Source organism: Molothrus aeneus, chromosome 19 (assembly GCF_037042795.1).
Source record: "Molothrus aeneus isolate 106 chromosome 19, BPBGC_Maene_1.0, whole genome shotgun sequence".
Classification (NCBI taxonomy): Eukaryota; Metazoa; Chordata; class Aves; order Passeriformes; family Icteridae; genus Molothrus; species Molothrus aeneus.
Window position 1 is genome coordinate 1,525,287 of NC_089664.1, and position 21,870 is coordinate 1,547,156.

At 45.7% G+C, this 21,870-nt stretch overlaps 1 protein-coding gene across 1 annotated transcript in view; it reads left to right on the forward strand.

Moving 5' to 3' along the window:
• Positions 1 to 21,870, forward strand: part of PNPLA7 (patatin like phospholipase domain containing 7) — a 134,636-nt gene that overhangs the window by 23,730 nt on the left and 89,036 nt on the right. The window contains exons 14-19 of the mRNA XM_066563058.1: positions 3,145 to 3,245; positions 4,424 to 4,570; positions 8,819 to 8,896; positions 9,702 to 9,907; positions 15,788 to 15,919; positions 19,410 to 19,533. Coding sequence (XP_066419155.1) covers positions 3,145 to 3,245; positions 4,424 to 4,570; positions 8,819 to 8,896; positions 9,702 to 9,907; positions 15,788 to 15,919; positions 19,410 to 19,533 — 788 coding nt within the window. The remainder of the gene's footprint in view (positions 1 to 3,144; positions 3,246 to 4,423; positions 4,571 to 8,818; positions 8,897 to 9,701; positions 9,908 to 15,787; positions 15,920 to 19,409; positions 19,534 to 21,870) is intronic.

The window sequence follows — 21,870 nt, forward strand, 5'->3', positions numbered from 1 at the left end:
CCCAGGAGAAAATCCTGGCCAAAGAGGATTTTTCAGAAAATATCCTGGTGACACCATTGTTTGTGCAGTGCCCATCCCAGCAGTGTGGGGTTCCTCGGGCAGGATCCATCCCTCCCCTTGCCCAGCACCTCCTGCTCTCCTGGCTGGGTGTGCAGCTCGTCCTGCAGCAGCTCCAGGAATCCCTGTGGGCACCAGGGAGGGCTCCTGCTTTGGGCAAGCAGCAGCTCTCATCCTTAGATGCCTCCCTGTGCTCCTCTCCCTGGGTTTTTAGGGTGCAGGGCTGGGGAGATGCTTTCCTTGCCTGTGGGGCCAGAACCTGAGTGCTTGGGTTGAAAATGCCCTCAGGAGTTTGGCTCACCCTGGGATCTGGGGGGGCAGGGAGATGGACAGGGAGTCAGAGCAGCTCAAATGGAGCTGCTCTTTCTGTTACCCCAGTTTATTGTTTGTAGCTGTTTAGGGTCTTTAATGCTGCACTGTAGCATTCACATTCTGAAAAAATCCTTTTGCCCAGGGTTTTTCTCCTGGGAAGCTGAGGAGCCTCAGAGAAAAGGAAAACAATTCTCATCTCATTTGCTTCTCCTGTGCTGTGCTCATGTGGAATGTGTTTGGAGATTGTTCACCCACAGGTGATTGTTCCATTGCATTCTGCTGGGAGTTGTTTTCACTCTTTGGCCAATCAGGGCCAAGCTGTGTCAGGGCTCTGGAGAGAGTCAGGAGTTTTCATTATTATCTTTTTAGCCTTCTGTAAGTATCCTTGCTGTATTCTTTAGTATAGTTAGTATTCTTTAATATAATATAGTATTATAAAATAATCAATCAGCCTTGTGAGAGCATGGAGTCAGATGCATCGTTCCTGCCTTTGTCTGGGGGGAATGCAAATACAATAGTGCAGTGTTCAGGAAATTCAGTTAATAGCACCAACAGCATTACTATTTATTTTTATTCTATATCTTATGGCTTGTAAGTGCTCATGACAATCAACTTTGGGTCAACTTGCTGGGTTTCTCGTTTGGAGGCTGATTATTAAATTATTTATTATGATCCTAGTGGCAGGTTTGATTGTTTATATTTTTAGATCACAGAATTATGGTTAAGATTGGAAAAGACCTCGAAGATCTTCAAGTCCAACGGCCAGGCCAGCAGCACCCCGTGTTCACCACTAAACCATGTCCCCAGGTGTCACAGCCACATGTCCTTTGAACACTTCCAGGGCTGGTGACTCCACCCCTGCCCTGGGCAGCCTGTGCCAGTATTTCACAACCCTTCCCATGAAAAGATTTTTCCTGATATCTATTCTAAACCTCCCCTGGCAGAATTCAAGGCCATTTCCTCAAGATGACGTGGAAAGGGTACTCTGAGTTTGATGGGAATATTTGTGGCAGTGGGATTCTTCCCTTGGCCTGGCTGGGGTGGGAGAAAGGAGTCAAACCCTTCAGAAATAAAAACTGGGGTTTTGAAATTCAGTTTATGGAATTCAGCCCTTCAAGGTAGGGTGGTATTGTCACATGGTCACAGCTCACAGTGGTGTAAATTCTGGTTCCAAAAGCCAACTTCCCAAAGCTTGGGGCAATCCTGGGCAAATTCAAGTGTTTGTCTCTTGGGAGGGACAGGTGGGGAAAGAATTCAGAATTAAAAATTTGAATTTTTTAGGTGACAAGAATTTACCACTCAGGAGGGACAATTGCTTTTCCAAAGGGCCCAGCTTATTCCTGAGCAGCAATTTGTATTTATAAAAAGAGAAGTGTAAGAACAATGTAGTGACTGAAGGTAAAAGGTGTAAGGAAGAAAATGTAAACTTTTCTGAATAGTCTACTTTGGAGATATATTAGGCATAGAAATAAGGTTGAAATTATTATAGCTTTATTTGTTAAAGGAAATTGCAACTCCTGCATGATTCTTAAACTCATCTGTAATTATTCAGGCTGTGGGAATCCTGTTCAAGGTTTTCAAATAGGAGGAGTTTCCCAGTTGTGTTTTCATTATTGATTAAGTCAGAGAAGTTCCTGGAAGGTGGATGGGACAGCCAAGGACCTCATGTAATTAAGATGTATTAAAATTGGGAAGTAAGGAATGGAAGTAGCATTGACTTCAAATTAATGAATTAAGTAAGTGAGACCTGTAAGGGAATTTCTTATGTAACTTTCAGCACCACAATTTGGACAAGTTGTAGAAAAGATCTGAAATTATTGGGCACAAAATGCTTTGTGTGGAGAGACTTTTAGAAGTTGCTGATTATAATTTTCTCCCTATGAAATGGCAATTTATTGGGTGCAAAAAATTTCTTTAGTTTGGTGGAAAAAATATTACTAAGAATAACTTCCTGAAAACAGTGAGGAAAATTTGGTGGATTTGCCTTTTCCTGGCAATAACAACAACAACAGCTATTATTATTATTAGTATTAGTATTTTTGTTATTTTAATTTTTATTATTGTAATAATTGTCTGATATTCTTCCTGTGTCCCTCCCCTTGAGCAGAGCCTGGTTTTAGGGCATAAAAGGTGACCTGGATTGATAAAGAAAGGACAGCTACATCCTGGCACTGTGACTTCCAAGGATGTGGAACTGAATAGAAAATATGCTTAATTTTTCCAAAAAGGCTTTTAAAATAAATAAGATTTCTTCAGCAGATCCCACCTTTTGTACAAACCCATCAACATCTAGATGGGCAACAGATGAGCTCAGAGGGTGAACTGCTCTCACAAATGAGGAAATTGGCCCCTGAAACTTAATGTTAACCCTATGAAGGATTTCAAGGATTTGTAGAGTATGGAAAATAAGATGCAGCAGCTGAAATAAACCATCAGCAGCATCACCTCAAGCAGTTTTGCAGAAAGCCATAAAAAACCCCTCAAAGTTTGAATTCATCAGAGTTCCCTCTCTCCAGTGCTCTGCCAATTCTCAGTGGACAAAAAGCCCCACACCAAATCTCCAAATAATGACTGTACCCCGTACAAAGTGTGTGGGAGTTCTGGGATGTGTTGTACACCTGAGTTCCATGGGAGGATTTCAAGCTCCAGGTCAGAAGGAGCTGGGAAATAACAGGAGCATGAAGGTGCCAAGTTGCTGCCCTTGGTGTGCTAGCTGCTGTTTGTGAAGCTGCAGTGCAGGAGATGCTCACAGCAGGATTTTTGTGTTGCTTGCAGACAATTCCAGCGCTGCCAAGTCTGACATGGACATGGCCTACGAGAGGGCCAGGGTGCACCTGGCCCCCGAGGACGCCGCCGGCAGCCCCGGCGTGGCCAAGGTGGGTCTGCTCCTGCCAGGGCCCAGCCCGAAGCCTGGGTCAGTATCTGCTTTGTGCCACTGGTCAAAAAACTTTTAAAGTGAGTTGTAACATTGAGTTCTTGGTCTGCTGTTGGGGATGTGAGCTGCTGGCATCTTCCCATTGTCATAACCATGGAATGAGAGTGATGCTGGAAAATACAACAGCTCAAGGCAGTTCCACAGCAGTCCTGTCCTGTTGGTGATTTGTACATAACCTCCAGCTGGTGATACTTCCTGCTCTTCCTGCCCTGCCCTTCCTCACCTCCTTCTGCTTGCAGTCATGTAAAGGTTTTCTTCCTACCTGCAAAACGCTGCCCTTGTGGCTCTCTGTGAGTTGGGATATTTGGATTTGCAGAATGGTTTGGGTTGGAAGGCACCTCTGAAGCCCAGCTGGTCCAATCCACCTGCTATGGGCAGGGACACCTTCTCTGCACCACCCAACCTGGCCTTGAATGGTTTTGTTATTGTTTTTTAACTTACAGGTGTTTCAGTAGATGTTAGTGGCTGTCAAGTCATTTTATTGCACATCTTGAGATTCCCTTGGTGAGCAATGGGAAACCACTGCTGCAACTTTGTATGTATTTTCTTCCCTGACTCATGAAATGGATTATTTGGTTTTGTCAGACCATGCTCTGTTTGTGAGAGGTCCTTACAGCAAGGAATTAAAACCTTGTATCAGCTGTAGGTTTCCAGTCATTATTTATAAATCTGTTTTTATTTTGTGGTCTGCTTTTTACAAATAGTGTCCTGGAAGTCAAGAGCACAAAAACCCTCTTGAATTAGAAGCCTGCACCTTAAAATCTGGAATGAAAGTGTTGCTCACTGTGACCTTGACAGGCATTTTATCTTTTTCTCCATCTTTGTGTAGAGGGTTGGTAAAGTTTTAGTTCATCAAGCTGGCAGCAGCTCAGTTTGTGAAGTCTCTCATTCCTTCCCTTTCACAAGCTGTGATGAGTAACTTTGTTTGATTCAAGTGTCAGGCTGTGCAGAAAAATGCAGGGATAATGAAGTTAGGAAGCTTTTCTTTTTTGGAAACCTGGATTTCCTTTTTCTCAGACCACCAGTTGTGGGTAGAGAATGCAGAGGATAAAGGCCAATTTTGGTAGGTGCCAATTTTGATGTTTAACCTGATCCTTGATGTGTTTCTTCTCTTTGCAGTCGATATTGAAGAAGACAGTGACAGTGACAGAAACTCCATCAGCAGTTTTCCATTACAGTGCTGTGCAGGACTCCTGTAACAGCAAACACATTGATGCCATCGTGGAAGCAGCAAAGAGAGACCTCTCAGCCCTGATGAAACTTGATGTGAGTTATTGCAAGGGGAACTGGCTTTGCCTCTGCTTTTCATTTCACTCTGCCAGGAACTGAAATGTGGATTTGTCTCCTCAGTGTGCTGAAGATGGGCTGGGTGTTTTACTCAACAGCCTGTTGAGGTCATTAGAGGGGTTGAAATAAATTTGAATTATTCTGCCATTTCAAGAGACCAGGCTGGAATGCAGAGCATGAATCTCCTCTCTCTGTGTGCAGTTAGCCCTGCAAGCAGCACATGTGCAATTCCTGCCACCTCATGAGTGTGGGAAGTTATCTACAGGTCCAGGTGATTGCTGAACCCATGAATCCTGGTGGCACTGCATCCCAGGGAGTTGTTTGGGTTTGGAATTGTCCCTGTGCTTTCCCAGGGCACTGGGAACCCAGCATCTCCCAGCTGGGTCCTGTGCCCATGGCAGGGGCTGTGCCTGATCCCTGCTGAGCTCAGCCCCTTGGTGGTGTAAGAAGGATTGAAAATTGTTTCCATCATTGCAGCTGCATTTCATTACAGAGGTGTGTCTGTTCATGTGGATAATCAGACAGTTTGGGAAAGCTCAGCATCTGTCTCAGGCAGCCACAGACATCCCTGGTTTGTTCCAGCCTGCTCTGCAATAATTCCACTCTGCTGCTGCTGCCAGGGGCTGGGCACAGCTGCTGCACCTCCCCCTGCCTTCAGAGCTGTCAGCAAACAGCACTTGCTAGAATTTAAAAGATTTTCCTTCTACATTTTAGCATTCCCTCCTGACTTCCAAAATTATTCCCCTTGCAGCTTCAAAATGCCCGTCAGGGTCTTTCAGCTCCCAGTTGTGAGGCTGGAGGTGCCTGTTCCACATCCTCCCTGATCTGAGGTGTCTCAGGCTGCAGGAGCCTTACCTGTCTCATTATGTTCATTTTCAGGTTTTTTCAGGCATTTATATCCTCATGAAAGGCTGCAGACTATTTTAGAATAAATTATTGTTGCAGAAGGAGTAAAGTAGGACTTCATCTGTTCTGTTCTTGATCCAACTATCAGATCATAAGCAACAACGCCAAGATTACTGAAGCTCCTGATTACAGCACTTTTCTTTTAGTCTAGAATAAATTTCTCAGTAATTACCAAGTAGCAGTTCAGAGATAAAGTTGATTTCAACAGTGTCCTTAAAATGCAGCTCCTAATAGGCAGAATTTATAACATAAAGATCTAAATACTGGTGAAATAAGGTAGGAATTTCAAGCAGCTTCGTTTTTCACAAGCAAATTAGAATCTGTTGGGATGTGGCCAAATGTCAGAAATTGAAAACTCAATTTTTTTCCCCATGTAGTTATACAAAAGTTGATTCTTCTACAGACAATGCAAGAATAATCTTACTATGTACAAAGTATTTGTGTTCAATGCTGCTCTGCTTACATGAAAAAAAATGAATTCTTGTAAGATCTTCTCTTAAAAAATGAGATGGAAGCATTTTAAATTGTCATTTTTCAGAGCAGCCAATCAGAGTGAATAAAATTGAGATGTTTTGATGACAGATGGTAGCTTTGGGGGTTCTTTTGGTTGTTTAGTTGGGTTTTTTTTAATGTGACAGAGAGAGAGGATAAATGTCTCTAGAAAGAGAGGCATTATTTCAAATAGCCTTTAGGCATCTCCCTTCAGAATTAAAATTTTCTTTTTTTTCTTTTGTTTTAAGTAACTTGAATTCTTTGGCTCTCTGTCATGAATGGCTTTCAATCTCCTACAGTTTTTCTGTGTTTTCAGCTTTATCTTCATCTATGATGGGGAGGGTTAGGCAGTGTTGCAGGGCATCTCTTCTTTGTGAGTTACAAGGGAGTTTGCTTTGACAAAAATATTATTTGTCTCAGTTAATTATTGCTGTATTTAAATTGTTTATAACTGGTTTGTGTTTTCACTTCCTACCATAAACCCCTGCTAATTTGTTACCCAGAAATAATCTTTATTTCTTCTTAAATTTGCTATTGTAACCAACTTTGTTGAGTTTCCTGCTGCAATCATTTATCACAGTCCTGCAAAGAAAGAAACTTGCTGGGAAATGGAGCTTTTTGGGGTAATTATTTCCTTTATTTTCCCTAAAAGGTCCTGGCTGGGGGCTCAGTGCAGGTTTTAGCCTAGACCCTGTAGCTGTGCAGTGCTGAATTTGGGTTTGCTGGTGTCACCCGTGTGAGAGAGGCAGGATGGATTCCATTTGTCATTTCTTTTCTTGCTTCATGGGGCAGTGATTGCCCAGCAAAGGAGGATTCCAAGGTCACTCAGTCCCTCCCATGCCTGAGGCACAATCAGATACTGCTAAGTCATTTCTGGCAGGTTTTTGGCTGAGCTGCTCTTAAAGATCTCCAATGCTGAGGCTTTCACAGCCCTGAGTACAATCTATCCCAGTACTTAAGTAGTCTTAGACATGAAGAAAATCTTGGCAGCAATTTTTTTTTTTTTTTGAGCTGATGCAGCCTGAAAATGCTCTTGATAAGTAGAGCTCATGGGGGAGCCTGAATTCCCCTGCTGAGAGGCACTTTCAGAGTTACAACTTGGGCTTTAAGAATAGATAATACTATACAACCATAAATGTCTAAATATAGAAAAAACATTATAGAAATTAGTTGAGTTGCTATTGCTGAACTGAAATATTTTGACAGGTGCTTGTCAGGTTCTCTGCATTGGATATGTTCCCATGAAACAGATTGGCTTTAATAAAACTATTTTTGATGAAAATATGTTCTTTTTATCAGCAGTAGGTGTAAAGAATAATTGTGATTATTTCACTTGCACTATTTCTTTTCACCCCAAAATAGAAAAATTCCAGCCTGGCAGAACAATTACACTGGTGGAGTGTTTACATCTCAGCTGAGCTGGTTTCCTGCTGGAATGGAGTTGATGACTGGGGTCACATTGTGCTCTGCTCTTACGCTCAATTGGTTCTTCTGTGAGTGCAGCTTTTGGTGCTTCTGCCTCTGAGGCAGAGCCAAGCACCCAGGGAAGCTGTGAGAGCCAGGGCTGAGCTGCCTCTCTTCAGCCTGACCTGTGCACTCATAACTGAGCCTTGTTTTCTGCCCCAGCCCCTTCAGAAATTCAACATTTTATCAGTGCTGATAAAATGTTGAATTTCTGAAGATTTATAAGAAGGCTGGAGAGGGACTGAGGGCATGGAGTGACAGGACAAGGAGGAATGGCTTAAAGCTGCAGGGAGGACAGGCTGACATTAAATATTAGGAAGAAATTCTTTATTTGAAGCATGATGAGACCCTGGCACAGGGTGCCCAGAGCAGCTGGGGCTGCCCCTGGATCCGTGGAAGTGCCCCAGGCCAGGCTGGACCCTGGGGCTTGGAGCAGCCTGGGACAGTGGGAGGTGTCCCTGCCTGGACTGGATGAGCTTCAAGGTCCCTTTGAAACCAAACCAGCCTGTGACTGTGTGATTTGCTGGTTTGAGTGAAGGTTATGCCAAAGCAAAGGTGGCCTGAAGCATTAGGGTTTGATCCTGGCTGCACACAGGAACCCAAATTGTGTGGGCAGTTCTTGGAGATGGAAAAAAAACTCTCTCCTGTTTGGGTGTCTGTTCTGCACTCAGGGTTGTGGTGATTAAAGCAATGTTAGGAAGTTTTAGGCTCAGCCAGCTCATCTCCTTGGCATTGCAGGGGATTGGGGTCCTAACTGAGGGTGGCTTTTGGGAAGATCTTTCCTCCCATGTGCTTTTCAGTTGGGAGTGGAATTCCCACTTTAGTCTGCCTGAGCACAGGAGTTGATGAGCTTGGGGAAGCTTTTGTTGTACAATGTGTGTGAAAATGTGCTCTGCAGGTGGAGCACAGCTGAGCTGTGTGCCCAGGGCTGGCCTGGGACAGAGCCAGTGTGGGGTTATCCTGTCCAGGTACTCCATGATACAGAGTCTCCTCTAGTTTCACCTTCCTTTGCAAGTAACTTGATGTTTGATGGTTTTCATGCCACCTGATACAGATCTCTTTTCATTAAAGCCCCTTTAAAGAGTCTGGGGGGGAAAATTGATGAATAGAAAATCCTTAAGAATCCAACTGTGATCAATTAAAATCAATTATATTGATAATACCTTTTTTTTTTGTCTTCTGGAAGAAATATTGGTTGGGTAGAGAATTATAAAAATAGGTGCCATATTTTAAAGAGATTCAGGTACTTGTAACATAGTCTTAACTGTTGTTCTTACTTGCTTTATTTGGGTGGTTCTTCACATTCTGGGACCTTTACCTGTGCACAGAGCAGCAAATTGTACCTCCCACCCCTTTCTTCTCCAGAATCCTGCACTGCTGAATGGCAAAGTGACATTGCACCAGGTCACTGCTGGCACTGTGCTGTCCAGGCAGGGAGATCAGGTGAGTCTGGCTCAGTCTGTGCCCCTTCAGGAGGTGTTTATACACATTCATGGAAGTAAAACATTCCCACCTGTCCCCTCCCAAGCCACCTCTTCTGGAGGTGAAGCCCCCCAGCTCTGGGCCTTCCTGCTCCCAGGACTGGGCTGCAGCACAGCCAGGGTGGGACTCTGGGTGTTGTCAGCTCTGATGGACCTCGTGGGAAGCTGTGGGGTCATCCCTCATCCTTCCTCAGGACTGGGAAGCCTTCTCTCAACCCTGCACTTTGGGTTTCTGTGATGCCACTCAGTGGCAGTAAAGCCCTCATTCAAAAGCAATCCAGCATTATTTGTTGTTAGCAAAGTGTGTTTAGGATATAACAAGCTTCATTTATAATAATCCTGTGTAAATAGAGGAGCTTAAGCAAAGCAGATGATGGGCAGCTCCAGTTGCACTGCTGGGCTCTGCTCTGCTGACCTGCCATGCCCCTCATCCTGCAGCTGTGATTCTCCATTATCTCCTCCTCTCCCAGTTCTGTTGTTATTCCTTGATATCTCAAGATGCAGCCTTCATTTTTCATAACCACCCAAAGAGAAATGCATTTTTCAATATTGTGCCTGCTTAAATATTCATACCCTGCTTTTAATAATTCACTATTGTATCTTATTTTACCACCTAATTGTTCAAAAGCTATAGGGGAGCTTTCTGGGAAACAGATTGGTCATGATGGCTCTGTCACTGGGATAATTGCTTTTAAAATCTGGGAGGAGGGGATTTTTATTGAGCTCTTTTTTTATTTTGTTTTATTTTTTCCTCCCATTTGCTCCAGGATGTCAATGTTTGCTTTGTGGTCTCTGGGATGCTCCATGTGTACCAGAGGAAGATTGACTCTGAGGAGGACACCTGCCTCTTCATCACCCACCCTGGGGAGCTGGTGGGCCAGCTGGCTGTGCTCACTGGGGAGCCCCTCATCTTCACCATCAAGGCCAACAGAGACTGCAGCTTCCTCTCCATCTCCAAGTCCCATTTCTATGAGTGAGTTCTGCCATTCAAACATACGTGGACCTGGGGTTTTTAAGTATTTTTTAGAATTTTTATTACTTTTTTGAACAAAGGACCAGGGTAGTGACTGTCCCCCTGTGCTGGGTGCTGCTGAGGGGCCACTCATCAAATCCTGGGGTTAATTTTGGGCCACTCAGTGCAAGAAGGACATGGAGGAGCTGGAGCCCCAGGAGAGGCTGGGGGAGCTGGGAAGGGGCTGAGCCTGGAGCAAAGGAGGCTCAGGGGGCCCTTGTGGCTCTGCACAGCTCCTGCCAGGAGGGGACAGCTGGGGGAGGTCAGGCTGTGCTCCAGGGAACAGGGACAGGAGCAGAGGAAATGACCAGGGGAGGTTCAGGGTGGATTTTTGGAAAAATTTCTTCACTGGGAGAGTGGTTGGACATCTGAACAGGCTGCTCTGGCAGTGTGGAGTCACTGTCCCTGGAGGTGTTCCAAAAAACGTGTGAACATCCAAGATGTGGCACTTTGTGATAAGGTTTGGTGGGCCTGGAGGTATTCAATTAAAGCTTGGACCTGATGACCTTGGAGGTCTTTTCCAACTCTAATGATGCCATGGATTTAATCCCAGTATTGGGTGTCTGTGCTGCTGCAGGTGCATCCCACAGCAAACCATGTTTTTATGGGATGGGTTCAGGTGTGTGGGTGAGCTGTGGTCCCTCTGTCAGGTGGTTGAACTCCAGCAAGGAGCAATTCAGGGAACATGGCAATATTAAATGGCTTAGAAAAAATCTTTGTTCAAGCCCTATAGAGCACTTAACCCAGTGGGGTGGGAATTATGGTCCAAGTTTCTTATACTTCATAATTCAAATAAAAAAATCTGCCCAGAGCCTGCACTTTGCTTGGTTAATTGCTGCTTTGCCAGGCCCTTTGTCTTGGATTAATTATTCCTTTTTGTTGGAAAACCTCCCCAGTTCTGTTCCCAGACAGAGCCAGGGAGTTGAGTGTGTTATGAGTGATTGTTGTGGGTGTAACTGTGGGGTTTTAATGCTCACTAATAGAACAGGTTAGAGAATAATTCCCCTCTGCAGGACAGGTTCCTTCCTGGACCTTGGAAGTAGCACCTGATTTGGGATTTAATGCTTAGAGGGGAATACAGGTAATTAAAAATGCAGTATGATGGCTGTGGTTAGCCTTGTTGCCAATAACAATGATTAATGCCCTTGATTTATTCTGTGATCTTGTCATTTAGAGTTAGAATTAGTTCACACACATCATTTGTGTCTAATGCACAATCTCCTTTTCCAGCTTCTGGAATGTTCCATGAGTCCTGAGTTACACAGAGCACTTCTGGGGGTGGTTGTGTTTGTAGGCCCCTGTGCTGTCCATTTCTGCACAACTTCCTGCTTTCTAAATAATTGTTGTTGTTTGTACTCCTGACCAGCCCTACCCCAGCATCCTCACTGTGGGATTTTGGTTTTCCCCCCCAGGCAGAGGCTGTGGAGCTGAACCTGCTGTGCTCAGCAGGTGCTGCTTGATGAGCTCTGTTTTTCCCAGGCTCTGAGGTGGTTGTCAATTCTTTGGCCTAATTTCTGAGAGATGCTTCCCACTTGTGCCATTCCATGTGGTTCCAGGCTATTTCTTCTCAACAGCCACTTTTTCTCTCTGTCTTTTCCTGCTGTTGTTTTCCTGCTTGTTTCTGGCTTCAAATTTCATTTTGTTGTCTCAGCCAGCCAGGCAGATTCCACCTATTCCTCTTTTTTTTTTTTTTCCTTGTTTTTTTGCTATTCAGGACTGGATTCTCTCTCATTTACTGAAGCTCATTTTCCTGAGATTTCTCTTCTCTCTCAAGAACTGAATTATTGTTAATTCAGTTAATTCCTGTTAATTCCAGATTACCTTTCTGCTTCCATTAACCCCTTACCAGTCAGGGATCAAGACCCATCAATCTATCACCTCATCATTATTTTTGGGTCCTTTCCAAATCTTTCTTTTTCTCCTTCAAAGTCTATTGTCTGTTCTCTCCATTTTACAAGCTCTGTGACATTCCAGCATTTCATCTTCACAATTTGTCCTGAAGCCCAGGCTTTATGGCACTTCTGGGCCCATATTTAAAAGTGACATTGGAGAAGGGCTTTGAAAAGCATCAGATTTCTTCCACTGGTTCATTTTTGCTTTGAATTCTATGAGAAAGAAAAACTCGTTAATAAAATAGGATGTAGTACCTTTTGCCATTTTAGTGTAAATTCTGTGTTCATAGTTCCACAATGTTCAGCTTTCTTCTTTGCCTGGAATCTCAGAGGAATTATTTTTCTTTTAATTTGTTCATTTTTCTCTTAGCTTACAGACTAGGTGAAATTTGACAAGAACTCCTGTTATTCTCCAAAATTCCATTCTTCTTTTCCTGTCCCACGTGTTTCCTCTTTTCCTGTGTGCTGCCCTGGAACACTCTGTGTTTTTTCTCAATAATTAATGAGAGAGTGAAGCAGAAAGTGGTCAGTGGTTATGAGGCAAAGAGCACAGCAATGGAAGGAGCCCAGGGTGGAGAATTGAGTGTTGGATTAAATCCTTCCCCTGAAACTCCAGGGCAGGAGCCTTTTTTGTGCTGCTGCCATGAGCCAATGGCTGGCTGTAGGTGCAGAGTGCAGGCCCAGGGGTGGCACAAGCTGGTGGTGCTGAATCCAGGGCTGATTCCATGGAATGTGCCTGCAGTGCTCTCGGTGTGCAGCTCCTGGAAAACAGGAATCAAGTTGTCACCAGGATCTCCTGGGAGAATAAATTCAGGATCTGTGCTACCAGTGGCTCTCTCACATTTTCTGCTTCTGTAAATTTCACACTTTGGAAGCTTAATCAAATGCACTTGCCAGAGAAGCAGGAAAGCTTTGATTTTTATTTGGTCTTGCCAGCTAAGCTGAAAATCCCATTGCAGCCACATCCCCAAGAATATCTGCAGAAGCTCCAGACTTTCACAGAAACTACTTAGCCCTTATTGTTACACTTGGTGAGCTTTCTAGTAAAGAATCCTCAAAGTCCCTTCAGAAACCTCTGTATTGCAGAGCTTTGGATTTTCATTTTCCCAGTACCAGGCATGTGCCAAACAGAAGATCAGGGATGTAAATGCCCATGTGTGAGGAAGGAAACTGGGCTGATAATGGGGGGAAAAACCTCTTTTCTCTTCTCCTGCATAAGGGTGGGTCTCACCTTCTGTGTTAATTCTCTTGTAGAAGGTGCATGGAACTGAGGGACATGAGAGAACTCCAGGTGGAAATAAAAGAAGCCTGTCAGTTTGCATTTTGAATGCATTAAGTATTAAGATATATATTATGAGGGAGGAAGAGAGTAAATGGCTTTTATTGATGACAGCAGACAGCCTGTGTGGGAAGAGACTTTGAGGGCTGAATAAGCATGTGGAGTAAAATCAATGAGCTAAAGCATCCAGGATTTTTTAGGGGCTTTATTTAACTTTTGAATCTGCTGACAAGGGGGATAGGGCTGGGTGTTTTCCATGTGTTTGTTGGTATCTTGGTTGGGATGGCATAGAAAAATCAGGATCAGGGAAGAGGGTCAGGAGAGAAAAGCTGTCCTGCTTTTTGGTAATGGTGTTTGCTGATGGATCTTTAAGTGTTGTAAATGTAAGAGGAAGTGTTCAGTTTAATTTACCATGTAGACATTCAAGTGCAGGCATATGAGTGGGGTGAATTCAACATGAAATAGGAATATGTGCCTGTGGGTCCCTGCTCTTTCAATTCCAGGGCTTCTGACTGAAATTGTAGGCTCCATTATTGCAGAAGTAGGAATTGGAGCTCTGGGTGAGGAGAGCAGTACCCATGGGAAGCTCCCTGTGAGCTGCACTGTCCCACAGTCCCTGGCAGCTCTGGGGCTCTGGCTGCAGCAGTGGCACTGATGAGGAAGAGTCCTGGTGTTGGAGAGACTTCAGGGCAGGTTCTGTGCCCCATCCAGGCAGTGCAGAGCTCCTGGGGAGTCTGCTTTTGTTGTCAAAGTCTTGGATTGTGGATCTCTGCTTGGGCTTTCTGTGATTCTGCAGGGTTGCAGTGGTCCACAAGAGCTGTAATGCAGTTAGGGAACAAGGAGTGGCAGTGCTCCTTCCACACCTTTCTCTCTTCCTCAGTTATTTAGGGGTGAGGTTACATACACAGCTGACATGAGTTGTGCTGAGAGAGAGCACAAAAAGGAGATTTTCTTACCAATCTGGCACCTTCCTTGTGAAGGGAACATGGATGAAGAAAATTCAACAAGGATCCTCAGGTTTCAGGTGAAGGGTGAAGTAATCTTCAGTCTAAAAAGAAGGAGAAATTAGACATTCCTGACATTCCTGCAGCTGGAGCAGCCCTGAGAGGGAGCTGGGGGTGCTGGGGGTGAGAGCTGGAGCTGCCCCAGCCCTGAGCCCCTGCCCTGGGCTGAGCCCAGCGTGGGCAGCAGGGCAGGGGGGATTGTGCCCTGTGCCCTGTGCTCAGGTGAGACCCCACCTGCAGAGCTGCCCCAGCCCTGGCCCAGCACAGGCAGGAGCTGGAGCTGCTGCAGAGATCCAGAGGAGGCACCAGGGGGATCAGAGGATGGAGCAGCTCTGCTGGGAGGAGAGGCTGGGACAGCTGGGATTGTTCACCTGCACAGGAGAAGCTTTGGGGGGACCTCAGTGTGGCCTTGCAGGGCCTGGAGGGGCTGGCAAGAAACATGGAGAGACAATTTACAGGGGTCTGGAGTGCCAGGACCCAGGGAATGGCTCCCAGTGCCAGAGGGCAGGGCTGGATGGGATATTGGGAATTGGGAATTGTTCCCTGTGAGGGTGGGCAGGCCCTGGCACAGGGTGCCCACCCTGGATCCCTGGCAGTGCCCAAGGCCAGGCTGGACATTGGGGCTTGGAGGACCCTGCTTGTCCATGAGCAGGTTTCATGCACCTCCCTCACCTTTCTGTGTGCACTTCTCATGCTGGGGCTGCAGGCAGAAATCGACTTCTTTGTGAGATGTTAGTTCTTTTTTGTGAAATAACTATTTTTTAGCAGTCTGCCCTTGATGCTGCACAGGAAAGACAAGCTGCCCTAACAGGCAGAACAGCCTGACATGTGTGTGATCCCTTCTCCCCTGGGAGTGCTTCAGGAGGTATTTGAGTGCTCACTCCCACAGTGACAGGGTGAAGTAAGCTTCAGTCTAAAAAGAAGGAGAAATTAGACTTTCCTGAGCAATTCCCAGGTGTCTGTGAGAGTGATTTTTGCTAGGCCTCACAGTCACTGTGGAGTTTGAGGTTGTCCTGGCACAACCTTCTCAGTTTTTTAGTTTGAGGAACATTCTGAATTACATGGTATCTTTATTATTAGAGACTTTTAAGCTTGACTAAAAACATTCAGTGTGAAGATTGAGAGCTTTATTAGAAGATATTTCAGCTCTTTGTGGTCTTTGCAAGAGGAAAAAGGGAATATTTGAAATGCAGAGCAGGTGTTTTATTTTTAAGCACCTCAGACTTTACATATAAAAAGATTCTGATGTGATATGTGGGGGAAACTGAGCACGAGCAAGAGACTGAGATGGGCAGAGCAGCAGGGAGGGAAGATCCTGAGGACAGGATCAACATTTTCCTGAGTCAGGAGGGACCTGTGTGAGGGGAAAATGAGGAGGGTGGCTCATACACAGGAGCTCACATGGCTCCTGTCCCTCCTGCTGCACTGGGAGAGGGAATTGGGGCAGACAGCAGGACTGGCATCCTGCTCCTAGGACAGTGCCAGCTCTGAGTGCCATTTCATTTGGGCTGGGCTGGAAGCTGGGCAGCCCCTGTTTGGTCAGAGTGCCTGGTGAGAGTGGTGGTGGCAGGGCTGGGAATTCCTGCCCAGCTGCACTGGGATGTGGTGCCTGTGGGCAGCTGTTCCTGTTGTGGGGAGGTTCAGTAACTCTTTGGTTTTTCCTCAGGATCATGAGGGAGCAGCCCAGTGTGGTGCTGGGGGTGGCCCACAGTGTTGTGAAGAGAATGTCCCCCTTTGTCAGGCAGATTGACTTTGCCCTGGACTGGATGGAGGTGGAGGCTGGACGAGCTGTTTACAGGTGAGATGTGGACAAAATTATGTGTTTGTTGAAATTTTCCTGCTTCATGAGCTGTGCTTCCTTGGGGATGTGTAAATTGAGAACTTCAGACTGTATTTATTAACTATTCCATTTGGTTTATTTGTGTGCCTATTTTGAGATTATTTTCTTTCTGCAGTACCTTCAACATTGCTTCAATCTCTTCTCTCTACATGTTGCTAAATTATTTTATACTATTCCTCATATTTTCTGTTGTTTTGGCAAGCTTTTTAAGTGATACAATTGATTAAGACATAGTTCCGTGTTCTGGTGGTGGTTTCTGCATTGTTGAGGGCATGAAGATCTATTGCTCAGAGGTTTTCAGCCTTTCTGAAAAAACCAGCAAAACTCAAAGGTAATTCAATTAGGCTTATTCAGCAGTAAATTGAAAATAGGAATTTTGTGTTTAAGGGGCAAAAGTTACCTTGGAAAAACTTAGTTTTATGGATATGTACTAGGATGCAATTGAGCTGTTATATGGTTGCTGCAGTGCCGGGAGAGTAACAGTCTAATTAGAACATGATCTGTGTAATTGTAATTTTCATAACCATACCTGCAGCACCAATGCCAATGGAAGTTTTGGATTACTCTGTGCATTACAACACTCCTAGCTGTCAATATCTTGTTAAAATTTTCTGGAATTCCTTGCATTTGTTTGAACTCCACCACCAGAAGTGTGACATTCCCAGCAGCACTCCTAATTGTCCCAGCAGAAAAGTTCTTGGTAGACAAAGGTGTGTGCACCAATCTGGAGCCACCTGGGGGTCTTGCTCTTTGACCTGCAGAATTCCTCTGCACATCCACGTTGACCTTGCAGTGGGAATGAGCTCCTGAGTAGGCAGCAGTGAGCCTGTGGTGTCCCTGGGGCCTGCTCACACCCTGGTCATCCCCTGCCAGGCATGGAACCCCACACTGGCTTGGGTTGGAAAGGACCTTAAAGCTCCTCCAGAGACACCTCCCACTGTCCCAGGCTGCTCCCAGCCCTGTCCAGCCTGGCCTTGGGCACTGCCAGGGATCCAGGGGCAGCCCCAGCTGCTCTGGGCACCCTGTGCCAGGGCCTGCCCACCCTGCCAGGGAAAAATTTCTAATTCCCAGTATCCCATCTAAACCTACTCTCTTTCAGTTTGAAGCCATTCCCTGTGTCCTGTCACTCCTTATCTCAGCTCCCTGTGCACAGCCCATGCATTTACACATTAAACACATTTCCAGTCACCTTTTAACAAGTTACTGCTCTGTTTCTCATTTGCTCATTAAATATCAATTAAACACTTTCCTGCATCTTCCACGCCAGGCAGAGAAAAACCACAAACTTATCCAAAACCTCCAGATGCATTTGCTGAGCAGGGACTCTTCCTTTATCAAAACAGGATGACCCTGGTGTGGGGAGAAATGATGCATCTGACTCCATCTTATCAGAAGGCTAATTCATTACTTTATTATACTATATTATTCTATATTATATTACCCTTTATTACATTACATCTAAACTGAATCTGCCAAGCACTCCACTGCACACACTGCACAGAATCTCATGACTGTCAGCTGAGAGTCCCAACACACACACATGCTTGGCCCTTGTCTTGGTTTAGGGCAAATTTGGGAGAAAACCTCCAAAGGGCCCCTCCAGAAAGCAAACCTACATAGTTCCTCCCCCCAACCGGTTTGGGAAGGATTCCTTGGAGACAAGTGGAAAGAACCTGTTTATTTACCAGGCACAGCACCCCCAGCACACAAAATGAACAATACCAGGTGACACCACTCTGTCACCGCTCTGAAATGATGACAAATTCAGAAAGTCTCTCCTGGGGGTGGTCACTCTGCTCTCAGTCCCTCCTGTGCTGGGGCAGCTGCTGCAGCCACAAGGGGCAAACCCTCGGTGTTTCCCAGGTCCCAGTCCGGAGCAGGTTCGAGTAGGTCCAAAAAAGGGAAAGGAGAAACAGTCCAGGGAAATTCAGACTGCTCAGCTAAACTAACTAATGAGCAGAAGCAAGGGTGAGAGCAAAAGCAAAAAGCAAAAGCAAAAAGCAAAAGCAGCACCATGCACTGCCCTGTCTGTGTGTCCCACCAGCCATGGGGGAGCGGCTGAGAGCAAAACCAAAACAAAATATTTGCTCTTCAGAGCCATTTTTGAAGGCACAGAAGATGATATCCAGCATAAACAGAACACAGGAATGGGGATACAAACATCATAACATCACCCTAGGACAGCCCTGATAGGCCAAGGAAACAAAACACCATCACTCTGGGTAAACAATCTCCACATTGCATTCTACTTTTGCACAAACACAGGCACAGCAAATGAGGTAGGAATTGTTTTCCCTTTCTCTGAGGTTCAGAGAATGTGAAACCCAGAAATATTCTTGGGAAGAATTGTGCCTTTTCTCTGTGAAGAGAAATGTGGTGCCATTCCTTGATGCTGGTTGTTGGTTGTTCTCCCTGCAGGCAGGGGACCAGCCTGACTGTGCCATTCCTTGATGCTGGTTGTCCCTGCAGGCAGGGAGATGTTGGGGAAGATGAAACAGGAAAGCCTTATAAATATGATTGCCCTGCTAAAGATTTTGAGAATATGGAAACTATAAGCGAGGTTGAAATGAAAGCAAGCTTTGAGATCCCTCAGTTACTGAACACCTGGAAAACAATGGTGTGGCCAGCTGAAGGTGATCCCCTTTTGATGGAACAACACCCTCTGCTTGCAGACAGGCCCAAGGGGCAGAGCAGACCCTGCCAGCTTGGCAGAAGGGGCCCAAAGAGGAGTTTGTAGGGTTTAAAATGTAGCACAGGATGGTAATGTAATGATTCTTATAGGCTGTATGGAAATGCTGTAGGATTTGTATCTTGTACTAGATTGGTTAGTGAGAATCAGAATATTCAACACAGAAGAAGATTTATGGTAATGGGAACCTCTTAGCTCTTACGCTTTTACTCTCTCACCCTCTCATCCTCTCTCCCCCTCTCTTCTCTCAGCCCTGCTCTGAGCTGTGCCTGGCAGCTCCCAGCAGGGCCCTGCCCCCAGGCCCTTTGCAATAAACCCCAAGTTCCAGCCCTGGCTCCAGAGATCTCTCGTCTCTGTCCATCCCCACCGTCCTACCCCCCGACGCTCCTACAGGGACACAAGTCAGACTGTGCCATTCCTTGATGCTGGCTGTTGTTCAGACTGTGCCATTCCTTGATGCTGGCTGTTGTTCAGACTGTGCCATTCCTCGATGCTGGTTGTTGTTCAGACTGTGCCATTCCTCGATGCTGGTTCTTGTTCAGACTGTGCCATTCCTCGATGCTGGTTGTTGTTCAGACTGTGCCATTCCTTGATGCTGGTTGTTGTTCAGACTGTGCCATTCCTTGATGCTGGTTGTTGTTCAGACTGTGCCATTCCTTGATGCTGGCTGTTGTTCAGACTGTGCCATTCCTCGATGCTGGCTGTTGTTCAGACTGTGCCATTCCTTGATGCTGGCTGTTGTTGTTGCTCTCCCTGCAGGCAGGGGGACAAGTCAGACTGCACGTACATCGTGCTGAACGGCCGCCTGCGCTCCGTGCTGCGCATGGACGACGGCAAGAAGCACCTGACCGGGGAGTACGGCCGGGGGGACCTCATTGGAGTGGTGAGAGGGGCCTGTCCCTGGGAAATGGGGTTTGCTCCATGCCAAACACACTCACTCCTCCTCCCATCCCTCAGGCAGCTTTGGGGCTTCCAGAGTTGAAAATCTGGCAAACTCCTTCCAGCCTGGGAAGTTTTTATAGTGGTTGCCGAATGGGTTTGTAAAGAAAGATAAACCCCAAAAAGGTTGTGTTCTGCCCAGTGCTCCTCTGTGCCATGGGTTAGTCTCCTCCCTTTCCTATTCCAGCCTGTTAAATTAGGGCTGGAATAATTGCAGGAATGTGCACTAACTGGGGATTTGAATAAATTCAGTGCCATAGGAGGAGCCAGTTTGGATGAGCCCCACCCTGGAAGTGAGTGGTCCAACCTCCTCAGAGTTAGCAGAGCTGACTTCAAAGCTTTGTCAGGTTTTTCAGGGAGTGTTAATTATTATAGCTATTAAAGCAACTGTTCATTTCAAAATTGTAGTATTTATCCATATTTAATTTCTCTGTTATGTTCATTTTTTGTTCCTCAGACCTAGTTTTGTTTCTCAGACCTAACAGCAGAAATAGGAGTCATAAATATGCGTTGCTTGTTTGATTTTTATATTTAAAATCAGAAGATTTCTGAAGTTCTGAGCTTGTTGTTCAGGCCCTTTTCTGCTTTCTGAGCTGAAAACTAAACACTGAAAATGTATCTGTTTATAGGCAGAATTAGCATAGCTCTGAAGCCATGTGAATTGGGATTAGTTCTATGGGAAGAAATCCCTTTTTATAGGAATAAAGGGGAAGCAGGAGTCTGAGGCTCCCCTTAGAGACCTGATCCAAAATTTTGTCTGTGTGGTCCATGAGGCAGTTCTGGTGGTGCTCCCAGCAGAGACAGGGCTGGGCTGGGCTGCTGCTTGCCCCATATTTGATATTTCCACGTGCACAGGATTTAGGGATCTCTTCCCACACTCAGTGGGATTGTTTGGAGAAGCAAGCCCATGCTGGAATGTGCTTCTAACACAAATTTTATTTGTTTTTTTTTTTTTTTTCTTTCTTTGGGATACTTCATTAAAGGTAAAATGATGTGGTTTGACAGGAACTAAAGCTGACATCTTTTGTGACTAATCACAATGGTGTGAGGCTTTCTGGGGTCTGAAGAAGGGATTGTCAGTGTCACATCCAGGCATTTTCCTGCTTTCCTCTGCCTGTGATGTTCTGCAGCTTTTCACTGTCGAGCTCCTGGAGTTTTGCAGAGTTCCCAGGTTAAAAACAGACCTGTTCTACTTTCTGAGAGCACTTTTGAGTGACAGGGCAGCATATGGTGCTCAGAGGGTGGGCAGGCCCTGGCACAGGGTGTCCAGAGAAGCTGTGGCTGCTCCTGGATCCCTGGAAGATGCCAAGGCCAGGTTGGATGAAGCAGCCTGGGACAGTGGAAGGTGTCCCTGCCCATGGCAAGGGTGGCACTGGATGGGGTTTAAGGTCCTTTCCCACCCAAGCTTTTTTAGAATTCAATGTTTCTATGAAATGGCCTAAACTCCACCTCTCTGTGCAGGTTTTTCCAGGCTGGCCCAGCTGTTTCTCTGGGCAGGAAGGAGGAGGGGGGTTGGTGGAAGGACTGGGCTGTGTTTGCTGTAGCAGGGCCTTGTTTGCTGTGAGTGCCCAGGCAGAGATACAGAAATACCCGTGCAGTTTGTGCCTAAAGCACAAGTCCCTGTTTTGGATCCACGTTATGACATGAATCACGTTGGAGACTTCAGTGACTCTGTGGACGTTGTCATCTCCTTCCTGCCCACAGCTCCCAGCCCCACTGACTCACTCTGCCATTTGTTGGAAGTGTCTCCATGCTCTGGCTGCCTTTTGCAAACATGGGGGAGGATCTGTGAAGAATGCCAGCATTATTTCAGAGGGCATTAGCAAAGCGATATTTTTGCTTTTAAAAAGTTTTGTTTATCCCCTTCTGCAGAATCTGTTATAAACCTTTAAAAACCTGCTGAAGGGTTGGGTTTTTTTTTCCTGACATTAACATAATTGGGGTTTTGGGTGCTTGCAGGGAATGAAAGCAGCAGTTGGTGTTGGTAATTGGTTTTTTGGTGAACTGGTGGCTTTGTTCCTCCCCGAACGCCTCCGAGACCCTCCCGTGTCACCCCTAATTGTGAGCACCAAGCAAACAGGGAGTCTTGTAGTCGGTGGCTTTTTGTTTACTGCCTCTGTGTCAGAACTTTAAAATGCCACCTGTCATTTGCATAAGAGATGAGGCTCTGCCATTCCTGCTTGCAGGAGCACAGCAGTGCAGGATGAGGGATTTCAGACAGGATGTTCATTTTCAAGCGTGTGCCTGCGCTCCCAGGGCTCAACTTGTGGCTCAAACTGTT